The sequence below is a fragment of the Carassius gibelio genome, chromosome B3 (assembly GCF_023724105.1).
Source record: "Carassius gibelio isolate Cgi1373 ecotype wild population from Czech Republic chromosome B3, carGib1.2-hapl.c, whole genome shotgun sequence".
Lineage (NCBI taxonomy): Eukaryota > Metazoa > Chordata > Actinopteri > Cypriniformes > Cyprinidae > Carassius > Carassius gibelio.
Window position 1 is genome coordinate 16335411 of NC_068398.1, and position 12892 is coordinate 16348302.

The window sequence follows — 12892 nt, forward strand, 5'->3', positions numbered from 1 at the left end:
TTCATATTATTTCATGGACCTGAGCTAACAAGAACAGTTGTCTTTTCATTAACCAGAACATTTATTGATAAATACTGTAACAAATATATTGCAGATTGATAGTTAACATAAGTTAATACATAAACTACCTTTAGCTAACTGGACCTTACTGTACTGTACTGATAAACAATTTGACTTTTTTATGTTTTTTTTATTTGACAGACTATCACATTTGTTTAATGTTGTATATTAATATTTAATTTATTTATTGTATTTTAATTAAATTTATTAAATATTAAATATAACTGGTTTAATTTAATATTTACTGTTATGTTCTGCTGGTCATAAATATATTACTGTTTAAATTTTACTAAACAAATCCGATAATACACTATTTAATGTGCAGAATAATTATTTTGTTGTTTTCTCCTCCGGCAGTAACAGCATAAAAGTTTTTAAAATCGTTTTTTCAAAGCCAGGACTTTAAGTTTTATACAGACAGACAGACATAGATAGAATGTGGTGAATATGTGTTGTGTCTGACCTCAGTGTGTTACCCTAGTGTCCCCCACAGTGATCCGAATGTGTGTTTCTATGTAAGTTAAAGACTTTGGTATCAAATTTTTGCACATTATAATTTGTTACAGTTTAATATTTCTAAGATGTTATAATATTGATAGACATAGATAGAGAGACTGACAGAGAGACAGACAGACAGACAGAGATTGACAGACAGAGATAGACACAGACAGATAGACAGAGAGAGACAGAGACAGACAGAGGTACAGGTGCAGCTCAATAAATTAGAATGTTTTGGAAAAGTTGAAGTAGTTAAAGTCTTTGGTTCTTTTAATTGTGATTATTTTGGCTCACATTTAACAAAAACCCACCATTTCATCTCAACAAATTAGAATACTTAATGAGACCAGTAAAAAAAAAAAAAAAAATGACCAAAAAAAAGGTGCCAAATCCTGCTGGAAAATGAAATCAGCATCTTCAAAAATCTAGTCAACAGAAGAAAGCATGAAGTGCTCCAAAATTTCTTGGTAAACGGCTGCAGCGACTTTGGTTTTCATAAAACAGAATGGATCAACACCAGTAGATGACATTGCACTGCAAATCATCACAGACTGTGGAAGATTAACACTGTACTTCAGGCAACTTGGGCTATGAGCTTCTCCACCCTTCCTCCAGACTCTAGGACCTTGGTTTCCAAATGAAATACAAAACTTGCTCTCATCTGAAAAGAGGACTTTGGACACTGGGCAACAGTCCAGTTCTTCTTCTCCTTAGCCAAAGGTAAGACGCCTCTGAGGTTGTCGGTGGTTCAGCAAATTCCTTGACTTGTCTGTGTGTGGTGGCTCTTGATGTCTTGACCCCAGCCTCAGTCCATTCCTCATGAAGTTCAATCAAATTCTTGAATCGATTTTGCTTAAAAATCCTCATAAGGCTGTCGGTTGGTTTTGCATCTTTTTCCTTCCACTCAACTTTCTGTTAACATGCTTGGACACAGCACTCTGTGAACAGCCATCTTCTTTGGCAATGAATGTTTTTGGCTTACCCTCCTTGTGAAGGGTGTCAATGATTGTCTTCTGGAAAACTGTCAGATCAGCAGTCTTCCACATGATTGTGTAGCCTAGTGAACCAAACTGAGAGACTATTTTGAAGGCACAGGAAACCTTAGAGGTGTAACCTTTGGTGTTTTGAGTTGATTGGCATGTCACCATATTCTAATGTGTTGAGATGTGAATTGGTGGGTTTTTGTTAAATGTTAGGCAAAATCATCACAATCATCACAGCAGATGAGCTGAAGGGCACTGTAAAAAGAAACCTGGGCCTCCATAACACCTCAACAGTGCCACAAACTGATCACCTCCATGCCACGCCGAATTGAGGCAGTAATTAAAAAAGGAGCCCCTACCAAGTATTGAGTACATGTACAGAAAATGAGCATACTTTCCAGAAGGCCAATAAATCACTAAAAGGTTTTTTTTAACTGGTCTCATGAAGTATTCTTATTCGTTGAGATGAAATGTTTTTTTTATTTTTTATTTTTTTATTTATTTACCAAAGACTTTAACTACTTCAGTCTGTGTGCATTGAATTTAATACATAAGTTTCACAATTTGAGTTGAATTACTGAAATAAATGAACTTTTCCACGACATTCTAATTTATTGAGATGCACCTGTAGATAGACATACAGAGATAGATAGGTGAAAGTGATATTTGAGAAAGTGACATTCAGCCAAGTATGGTGACCCATACTCAGAATTTGTGCATTTTACCCATCCAAATTGCACACACACACAGAGCAGTGAACACACACTCACACTGTGAACACACACCCAGAGCAGGTTCGATGCCTTGCTCAAGGGCACCTAAGTCATGTTATTGCCTGCTGGAGATTAGAACCCACAACCCTAGGGTTAGGAGTCAAACTCTCTAACCACTAGGCCACGACTCCCCCGTTTTATTTTATTTTTTTTTTGTGAGAGAGACAGAGATAGACAGACAGAGATAGACAGACAGATATATAGACAGACAGACCGAGATAGATAGATTGACAGAGAGAGATAGACAGACTGAGAAAGACAGACAGACAGAGATAGACAGACAGACAGACAGACAGACAGACAGACAGACAGATAGATAGATAGATAGATAGATAGATAGATAGATAGATAGATAGATAGATAGATAGATAGATAGATAGATAGATAGATAGATAGATACCCATTACTCTGTGATACGAGCTTTAACTCTCAGTTTGATGCATGATGAACTCTTAGAGCACCACCATGTGGAAGAAATGACCACACACTGATGTTTATATCTAATCAAGCATTGTAAGGTATATGTGTAGCTATAGACTACAATAAAATATAATATAATACACAGTCAATGCAATGAGTACATCAAGAAACGAAATGGAAGAGCGTATAGATCAATATATATTAATGAACTAGAGTTCATCGGAAATCCTAGCCGTCAGTAATCAGGAGACGGAGAGAACGATAGAGTGCAGGATGAGTCTCTAGAGGTCAGATCAGATAATGGCCGATAGAAGGCGCAGTTCGTGAAATCCACTCATTGTTTATTTCAACATGACGGAAAACAGCGCGTCACCGGAGGATCCCTGGCTCAAAGTAAGGAAAAATATTCAGATAAAGTCTGTCCGTTGATTTTAAAACAGCCATATCCTCCCAAATCGCCCCCGTGAAGTGTGTTTCTGTTTATCTGTGTAACGTTAGTTCTACAGAGGTTGGTTTCACTCTCTAACGTTAGCTCAGCTGGCTAACGTTAGTCGTAAAGTTCAGCAAGTCAAAAGAACAATTACCCTGCTCCCCACATAATAGTGGTCTTAAAATGCTTTGTATTTAGCGGTGATTTAGGCAACACATAACCACAGAAATGCGTCCGAAAACAGTTCTGCCTATAAACTGACTTTTTATGTTGTAAATGTTAGAATGGAAGCTATAACAGATGTGTACGAGTTGAAATCGCTAAGCTAACTGGTTTGATCGCTACATTGGCTGTTTTGAAACGTTTTTAAATTGCCACTAGACAGAATTTTTGGGCATCGAAGGCGCGTTCGGACGATCGAATCGACTCCCCAGAGAACGGGATTCGATTCAAGTGACAGATGATGTCCCAAAATACTGTCAAGACAGCAAATTAAATCTCACTAGTTTTCTTTGTTTGTTTGTGCCTCCACTGTATGTATGCTGCTGTTCCAGTGCATTATAACCTCCTGCCGCATTCATATGCAACTTATAAAATCATAAAATATGCCCTCAATTGCACCGACTGTAATGGCAGCTTGACAATATGACAGATATTGCTCAATCTGAGAGTTTGGAGACGCATTATGCATGTAGATTAAATGTCACTCTTTAAAGGGGTTATTTGGGACACATCACAGTCGGGAGTTAGAGGTGTCCTAGATAAAGGTAAGGCAGGACAGGTCAGGCTATGTTTGCATATGTGATTGTTTAGTCAGGCTGGCTTTGACTGTTCTTCTGTTTGTCTTTTTATATCACCCATCTCACCATGTCTCAGCAGACGGACGGTGCCTTCAGCGACAACGGCTTCGATCACAGTGAGTACCAGAGCTATAAACTATTACTATAAGTCTACACCAATGTGTTTTTTTCTTATATTCCGAAGATGAAGGTTAGACATGCAGTTTTAAAAATATAATGAACCCATGGGCTGGACTCGACCATCTGAAACTACTTTGTGCTGTCAAATTTTGAAGTAACCAAACATTAATACTAGTGTTTACATTTATACTTGTATAAATTTCTATATCATTAGGTTTCTTTGCCGAGAGTGCTCGCAAAGGAAGTTTGGTGTCAAGAGCCAACAGCATCGGATCCACGAGTGCCTCTTCTGTACCAAACACAGGTAATACCCCAATCATCTAAAATCAAACATGGCCATTTTTTTTATAACCTTTGCTCTAAAATGTACTTTATGCAAGACTCTTCCCTGCTCCCTCTGATGCAAAGAACCAAGTCCGTGCCCTATATTGTTTTTTCTTTTTCAATTATGTTACACTCTGACGCTGTACGTAACAATATAAAAGAAAACATGTTGATATCTGCGACATTAAATACAGACGTCAAGATACAGTCTGCTAACACACTGTTCTTCCCTTTGGTTTAGATGATGAAGACAGTGATAACAGACATGAGACGCCCTATAAGGAGTCGTATAAAGACCGGAGGAGACAGGCACACACACAGGCAGAGCAGAAACGCAGAGATGCCATCAAGGTAAGAGAGAGAAGAGCAAAAACAAAGACAGAAAATATAGTAGCTTACATGAGCACAAGGTACTTGGAAGTGATCGCAATAATGGATCACAAAAGCACAGTAATTATCTGCCAAATAGAAATACTTATTTCGTAAGCATAGGTCTGCACAGTTTATTCCCTGATAAAATGGTAAATTGTTTACACTTATAAATGTTTTTTTTTTAAAGCTCCAGGTGCTGGGCTTGTTTGTAGGGCTGCTCAATTTGCCCAAACACTTTGATTATAAAATAGAAATATGGCAATAATAATCCAAGCTTCCATTTTGGTGGAAAAAAAATGACGCAGCGACCCCATTAAATCTCTTCTGTTGAAGAGAGCGGTTTGTAAGTGCTTTTCATTACAAATTTGGTGGTATCAGATGAGATCAGCGCAAGTTGTGTTCCCAGATACATGGTACAAGCAACCCAAAACATGCAGAGATGATTTCATGTGGAGCAGTTTACTGTGGACAGACTGGATTGTGAGCTGCTCGTGTGTAAAAGAACACCGTGCCTTGTTCCTAGCGTTCTACTTCTGTCACTCAGAAGTGTCTGTACGGATCTCTGTCCCACAGAAAGGCTATGATGACCTGCAGTCTATAGTGCCTACATGCCAGCAGCAGTCTGACTTTGCCATGGCCACTCAGAAGATGAGTAAAGCTACAGTCCTGCAGAAGAGTGAGAACCTTCATTATCTATTTATATTTCCTTGTCACATGCCTTTCACTCTGGAATGGAAAAGCTCAGCAGCTTGTGTGTGTGTGTGTGTGTTTGCAGCAATCGACTACATTCAGTTTCTCCACAAAGAAAAGAAGAAGCAGGAAGAGGATGTTTCCACACTTAGGAAGGAGGTGATGGCGCTGAAAATTATGAAAACGTGAGTGGGGGGGTTATTGACACGTGGCCGGGACATTTTGAACTGCATAAGCTGACAAATGTAGTTCCACTTATTCTCCGGCGGGGTTGTTTCCGGCTTTATCTGACACCGTCACTCTTCTGCCAAGAAATAGATAACACCCCCCTTTAAGACCTATAAAAGGGAGGGAGGAAGAAAAGTGTCTTAAAGATACTAACGTGTCTTTTAATGGTTTGTTTCAGGAACTATGAGCACATTGTGAAGGCCCATCAGAATAACCCTCAGCAGGGCAGCGAGCAGGTTTCAGACCAGGTGAAGTTCAGTGTGTTTCAGAGCATCATGGACTCTCTGTTCCAGTCCTTCAGTGCCTCAGTGTCGGTCAACAGCTTTCAGGAGCTCTCTGCCTGCGTCTTCAGCTGGATCGAGGAACACTGCAAGCCCCAGGTAGCACATACACATGCTTAAAGGAATAGTTGACCCAAAAATGAGATGATATTTCATGTCATTTCAAACCTGTTTGAGTTGGTTGAACATAAAAGAAGATATTATGAAAAGTGCAGGTATTCAAATAGTTGATGGTCCTCATTGACTTCTGTAGTATTTCTTTTCTTATTATGGAAGTCAGTTGGAACAAACAACTTTTTCCAAATATCTTTTTTTGTGCTCAACTTAAGAATATAACTTATATAGGTTTGGAACAACATGAAGGTAAGTAAATGATGACAACCTTTTCATTTTTAGGGTGAACTGTTCCTTTACGGCTTGTTAATAGCTGAATTACGATATGAAGAGTTCACAGCTTTTTTTCACGTAAAGGTTCACAACAATATTTAAAGACCCCATGAGTTTTCCAGTTGATTGTGATTTACTGGATTCAGAAGGATTTTTTAAAATAGTTTTTACTCTATTTCTACCCGGTCAAATATTTTAGAACTTGAAAACTAGCAAATAATGTATATTTATTTAAAAAAAGTTAATATTAAATTAATTAACTAGACTAGAACCCTGGCTTTTCAAAAAATTAGGTTTTTTGTTGTTGTTGTTGTTTTAGCTCATTTTAAAGTTTGTTCAGTCAAATTTTAAAACATTTAAAGTATTTTTTGCAAGTTTTAGGTTTGCTAAGTGTCCTGGTTGAGAACCTGTTTTAGAAGACATTTACACTTTTTTTAATTTTATAGCAGATTGCCATTTTTCTTAACAGGAAAAATTAATTACATTATCAAGTGTAAATGCCCCTTGTCAAAAGTTAGAAATTGCTGATCAACTTAATGCGCAAGTAGCAACTGTGTTATGTTTTCCTATTTCCAAAAGGAAAAAAAAGAAAGTCATTGCATTTTGGGCACAAAATAGCCCTACACAGGCTTAGTTAAACACTGTAAACTCCCAGGCTGACTATGTTTTTCTGTATTGTTGACAGACGCTGAGAGAATTTGTGGTGACTGTGCTGCAGCAAGTGAATGGTCAGCTGTACTGAAGCTGTCTATCTGTATGTTTGTCTGTCTCTCAGGCTGATATCTCATTCAAGAACAGTCTCTCTTTCTCTCTCTCTCACACACACACACACACACACACACACTATGCAGCAGGGTATCAGCACACTAATGGACTGGGGTGGATTACAAGGACTCTAAAGAGATGAAGTATTGACTGACAGTGTTTATGGCAGTGATTCAAATCAACAAATGTGGAAATGCGTTAATTTATTCTGATCAGTAATTTTATTACTAATAATTTGGAAGGTAATAATCTGATCTAAGATGTTTGCCATTGCATATAGTTTCCTCACACACTTTCAGCTGGTTTAGAAATTAAAGAAGGTGTTGGTTCTAGGGGTGCGCCGATCACAATCGGCCGATAATCACTTTGGGATGATTGATCGGCGATCTCTAAAAAGGCCGATCTCATAAAACTGAACTCAAGCTTTAATCCATTAACATGAGCCTGCCGTGAGAGGTTTGGCATGACATGCAGCGGCACAGTCTCTGTCCAGCGTGCGTTAAATAATTATAGTACTTAAGCTGAGGTACAATTCATATTTCTTCATTAAATAACTGATAAAGTAATTTGTAAAAGTCTCTGTAAGAGATAATTTCACAAACAGCGTTGAGTGAATCACTGCGTGTGCTCTCTCTTTCTCAAAATGCAAATGCCTTAATCACATCAGGTCTGCTCTATAAGTGAGCTGCACAGCTGACACAGGAATTGCATCACTAAATAGCATTTTTTCTTTTTAACTCTAGTCAGTGTTCAAGCCATTCAACGCTCGCGTGCTTTCCTGAAGACAGTGCGCTCATGCACACTTACAGTGCACACACATAATAATGCCAGGTTCACATTAGTACATTTGCAGTGTCTATGTGGTGTGTATTTTTACCGCGCTCATGTTAATGGATTAAAGCGTTCACACTGCAGACACGGTTGCGGTCTGGCAGAGCGTTTGCAGCAGTACAGAGATAGTTTCCGCACCAAGTCTATTTTTTGCTGCGCTGAATTAAAGTAACAGTGCATTGTTTGCAAAAATGTGAATACGCACTAACACAAAATTGTAGTAATTACACCTTAAATGCATATGATTAAAGTCTGCTGTGCTTCACAGTCAACACATAGGCTATGGTTTTTTGGCTAGGTTTAAAGAAAAAGAGCACTTTTAGATAAACAAGGCAATCATTTCTTAAAGTTCTTTGTGAACTGCAGGATTGCTTGTAATAAAGATTTAAATGCAAAAGAAAGGCAGTAGAGCTGATTGTTTCTGTCAATGGTTTTAATTTAGAATGTTTGTGATAACGTGAGAAAAGTAGTTTAAATGTTATGTTTTAGCGACATAATATATAAATCTAGAAGTAAATGCAAAAGTAAAAAGCATTGAATAATTGATGAAAGTTTGTATTACTGTACTGTGTAAAAAAAAAAAAAAAAGAATCACAATGTTGAAAAAGCATTTTAAGAAAAAAAGTTTGGATTTAAAATCAAAAGAATGGATAAATGTTGTGGATCAGGATCAGACTCCTGTGTGAAAGCTCAGTCCGTGCTGCTTCTGTACCACACATGGACTACATGCACACTGCAAACAGAGCATGTGTGGACCTCACATACAGCTGATTAAATCAGGCTTGTGCAACAACTACACGACTGTAAAAACAAAAATACATTGCATGATCAAACATTATATATAAATATATATTTTATATAATATATTTACACCTCCAAATTAAAAAATAATAAAAATCCTCCCACAAGAGTCACATAAGAGAGGGATACATTTTCAAATATGAAATTCAGGCCCTGAATAAATGTCTAAAAATCTTGATTGGATCATCACAATAAATAAATCAACATGATAAAAAGAAGGCTTTAAAGATTGGTATCTGTGATCCTGCTTTCTGTGATCGGCCTCAAAAATGTTGATCGGAGCACCCCTAGTTAGTTCTGTTTAGTTGATGTCGAAACACACCTCAGTCCTGAAGTTGAATAATTTCTTTGTTTAGTCTAAACCCAGAAGACTTTCATCAGTATTCATATGTTCAAGAGTCTGCAGTTGTGATGCTAAGATAAAATATCATACTGACAACCACAAATAAGTTCGAGAATACTCAACTTCACACCCCACACATACTGAGGTGAAATTGTAAACCAGTCAGCTGCCTTTGAATGATTAAGCTTGGTGTGTTGCATTCAGTTATCATCTTTACCTCATGTTCAAATCATTTTCCAAAGCACAACTACATTTTCACCTTTGTGAACCGCCTAGTGCTGGAAAGGGGAGCCTAGAGGTCTGGTTGCACTGTGATGCATCAGCTGTCTTGCATGTTTTAATAGAATTAAAGTTAGGCAATGCTGAGCCATCTTAGTTCCTCTTTGTCATTGTGATGCTGTGACCAAAGATTGCAGTGTCTACGCACAAATAATGGAAGATAAACCTCTTTTTTTGTCATGTTATGTCATCTTTTCTTCAGCTTTGTGTAGCGCATCCTACATTTATGATAATGGTTTAAGCTCTTGTGTTCAGTATGTTTTGTGCTGCATAAGCTATCGATGAAGACACGGTCGCATCTGTGCGTGGTATAGCAGCTTCACATGGTGTGACCGCCCAATTCTATTTATATTTTCAATGAATGTCAATTAAGGCGTAATGAAAATTCAAAGTCTACTCAGGACACAGCTTTTTAGGTATTGAGATCTTTGTTTTGTTGATAACAGATGATTGTACAATCAACTGTCTGACCTGTGCTGGAATAAGGGACGTCTTTACAGGTTAAAAGCCATACGGTGGAGCGAATGCCAGCTCACAGAGATGAGCCTACGTCGTGCTGAACTACTTTACTAGACTCTGTGCTTTTGCGTTTCCGACTTCAACGGAAGAATCTGGTGGAAATATTTTTGTATCAGTATCATTTTTTTAATTGAAAAATAAACAAATGTTCAAACTTTTTTACAGCTTGTTTGTTCGTTCTTTCTTTCTTTCTCAACAGAACTTTTATAAATAGGATTGGTTTTTAACAAAACCGTTGTCTCAGTGTCCCAGAATACTCTACATTACTTTCCAACCTTTCCAAAGGTCTGGTGTCCCAGCAACGATCGGAATTTAATCAGTGAGTCCTCCATCAGATGTTGGGCATTGTCACTTTATGGTCTTCATCTGTTTCAATTCCAGCCTCCTCCTGATTTCAAAGGAGAGAAAAGAAGGTTTTTCATTTGCCAGTTTACAAATACACGATACTCTAAAGCAGGGTTTTCAAAAAACAATGGCTGTGATACCCCAAGGGTTTGTGCGAGGTTTGTAAAGAAATAGTTCAACCAACAATGAAAGTTCTGTCAATAATTCCTCAACCTCATGTCATTCCAAAGCATTCATTCATCTTCAGAACACAAAGATATTTCTGATGAAATCCGAGAGTTTTCTGACCCTGCATCCACACTAATGGAACATGGAGTATTTTCATGGTCTGTTTCTGGCACTTGAACGCGTCAGTTGCCTTGCTGTCTTTGCAGGGTCCGAAAGCTCTCGGATTTCATCAAAAAATATCTTAATTTGTGTTCTGAAGATAAACAAAGGCCTTACGGGTTTGGAACGGCAATAGGGCGAGTTAATATTGACAGCATTTTACATTTTGGATGAACTCTCTCTAATATTATCCAACATAAAAAGATCCCATCTCCATATTAGGGTAAAATAAAAGCTTGAGCATTTGAACGTTAAAAAAATAATTTACAACCGTAATGATTTTATCTATTTACTTGCATGCCATGTGACCGATAACTGACATCAGAGAATTGTGAACAAGCAAACATGTTGTAACTGAAATATTAATGTCAAATCTCAGAGGGGTACTTCAAGTAAATTTGTAACAAAAAAGTTTGGAAATGACTCACCAGAAACTGTTTCTTGCTCTTTGGGTACCCCTCCAAAATAGCTCCAACCATATCGGTAACCTGGCAGGTAAACAGACATAAATTATCTAAAAGCCATGCTTGGAGATTCATGTTGCGATACATAAGACTTAATATATATCTAATAATCTGTATAATGTAAGTTATGTAGCATTATATCACAGGCATCATTTGTTAGGTCAGTTGACCATTGGCTGTGATAGTAAAGGCCATAATGTGCAGTTTCCATTCGTACATAAATAAACCATGGTGTTGAGGACACAAAGGTAAATATGAAATGAATGCACTTTCATAAAGGCATGCCTTATGGCTGTATCATTAAAAACTAGCTGACATTTTGTCTCCTGGGTAGAATCTGAAGCCGTGTGAATAAATATTTTTACAGCTCATTACCATTCTCTTCCGCTTCCTCCACTCCTTCACATAAGTCTCTCTCTCCTTGTAAACCTGAGGGGCAAGAAATACATTTGTCAGCAACATGAACAAGCATAATATACTGTTGACTGCCCCAGGACAGACACATTATCTGTACAAACTTCACCTAATGAATCAAACGTATTCCAGAGATGCTAGAAGGCTTTAAATTAGTATTTTTGCACTGCTTACATAAAAAAGCTATTTAATGTGCAGGGCTCAAGAATAAGAATGGCCCAGGGCTAGTGTGGGAGAGATTCAGGCCGATTTGCACTTACTCAACACTATATTTTGCGTTTATTGATCATGCACAGAGCTGATACTGTAAACACTGACACTTGGTTTCTAACCTTCTGCTTCTCTTCAGGGGTCACATGGTTTGTAGCGGTTTTGATCTTATCCAGCCTCTCTCTGTACCCAGAGCACTCCGCCTGCAGCTCCTGGATCTGGGCCTCCATCTCTGCTGTGGTTAATGAGCTGTTCAGCTCCTTCAGTTCTGAGGGCAAAACCATGATCTTTCTATCAAATACAGAGTTAAGATCAAACCGAATGTTTTTTCCCAGCAGCGCACGTTGAGTGCACACCTGTATCCAGCTGCCTGCAGCTCTGTGAGATGGTCTGTACTTCAGCACTGAGTTGTGCGACACGAGCATCCATCTCCTTCAGTTCAGCATCACTCACATCCGCAAACTGAGACTGAGGGGTTAGACAAGGCATCGGTCAGGCTGATTACCCAACGCCAGTTCTCTTCATATTAACAGCAATCTGTCTCCATCCTAATTAGACCAACCTGATCTGCAAAGTAGATCTTCTGCTTTCCATAGACTTTCTCTTGAATCTGTCCCTGCTGGGCCAGCTGCTCCATTGCTTTGACCACAGCCTGGGAAAATAAAGGCGTTTAATATCACAAAATCAAATAACGTCATACACTCTGTATACAAACTGTAATTTTAACGTATCACATTTAACAAGAGCAAAGAGCGCTTGACACTACTGAACAGATGTCATCTGTCATGTACGTTAATGTTGTTTTTACCGTTTTACCCAGACCACACTGCTTCTGTAGGTTTGTAAAGACATCCTGAGCACTATAGGGTCTGTTTTTCTCATTCAGGTATGCGAGGATCTGTGCAACGCCTGTGTGGAAGACAAAGACGGAGATCCGATGCAGTAACAGTAACGTACAGCGGAGTATTTTATAGTGGCGTTGTCGTAACGTTACCAATTATAAAAATCACTTCAAAATGAAGGCATGAAATGTTCAGAAGTGTAAGTATGAGAAGTATCGCGTACCAGCACTGTCTTTTTTGCTCATTGTTTACTCGGTCTAGATCATAGACTGTATGAAAACAGCGAGCTGCACTTTTCTGTTGTTTACCTCAGGTAGCTTTCGCGCGCCGAGTTGAATTGTGGGAGTACCGGTGACGACGACACGTACGTCATCTTGAAGACGTCA

At 38.3% G+C, this 12892-nt stretch overlaps 2 protein-coding genes across 3 annotated transcripts; one reads left to right on the forward strand and one right to left on the reverse strand.

Moving 5' to 3' along the window:
* The first annotated feature begins 3002 nt into the window (after positions 1 to 3002).
* Positions 3003 to 10062, forward strand: LOC127953866 (max-like protein X). Of its 2 annotated transcripts, none has more exons than XM_052553216.1 (8): positions 3003 to 3127; positions 4041 to 4080; positions 4299 to 4388; positions 4650 to 4759; positions 5354 to 5456; positions 5556 to 5655; positions 5877 to 6078; positions 7052 to 10062. In XM_052553216.1, exons 1-8 carry the CDS (start codon positions 3086 to 3088, stop codon positions 7106 to 7108), a joined length of 744 nt encoding a protein of 247 aa, XP_052409176.1. In that variant the 5' UTR covers positions 3003 to 3085; the 3' UTR covers positions 7109 to 10062. The 2 variants fall into 2 exon arrangements, with proteins under 2 accessions (XP_052409176.1, XP_052409177.1); XM_052553217.1 differs by having other exon boundaries at positions 3045 to 3127; positions 4044 to 4080.
* Positions 10009 to 12888, reverse strand: LOC127953867 (homologous-pairing protein 2 homolog). Its single transcript, XM_052553218.1, has 8 exons — positions 12730 to 12888; positions 12473 to 12573; positions 12227 to 12316; positions 12021 to 12132; positions 11787 to 11932; positions 11416 to 11469; positions 11005 to 11064; positions 10009 to 10292 (listed from the first exon to the last, which is right to left on the reverse strand). The coding sequence occupies exons 1-8, from the start codon at positions 12749 to 12751 to the stop codon at positions 10236 to 10238; spliced, it is 642 nt and encodes a 213-aa protein (XP_052409178.1). The 5' UTR covers positions 12752 to 12888; the 3' UTR covers positions 10009 to 10235.
* Between the last annotated feature and the right edge of the window lie 4 nt (positions 12889 to 12892).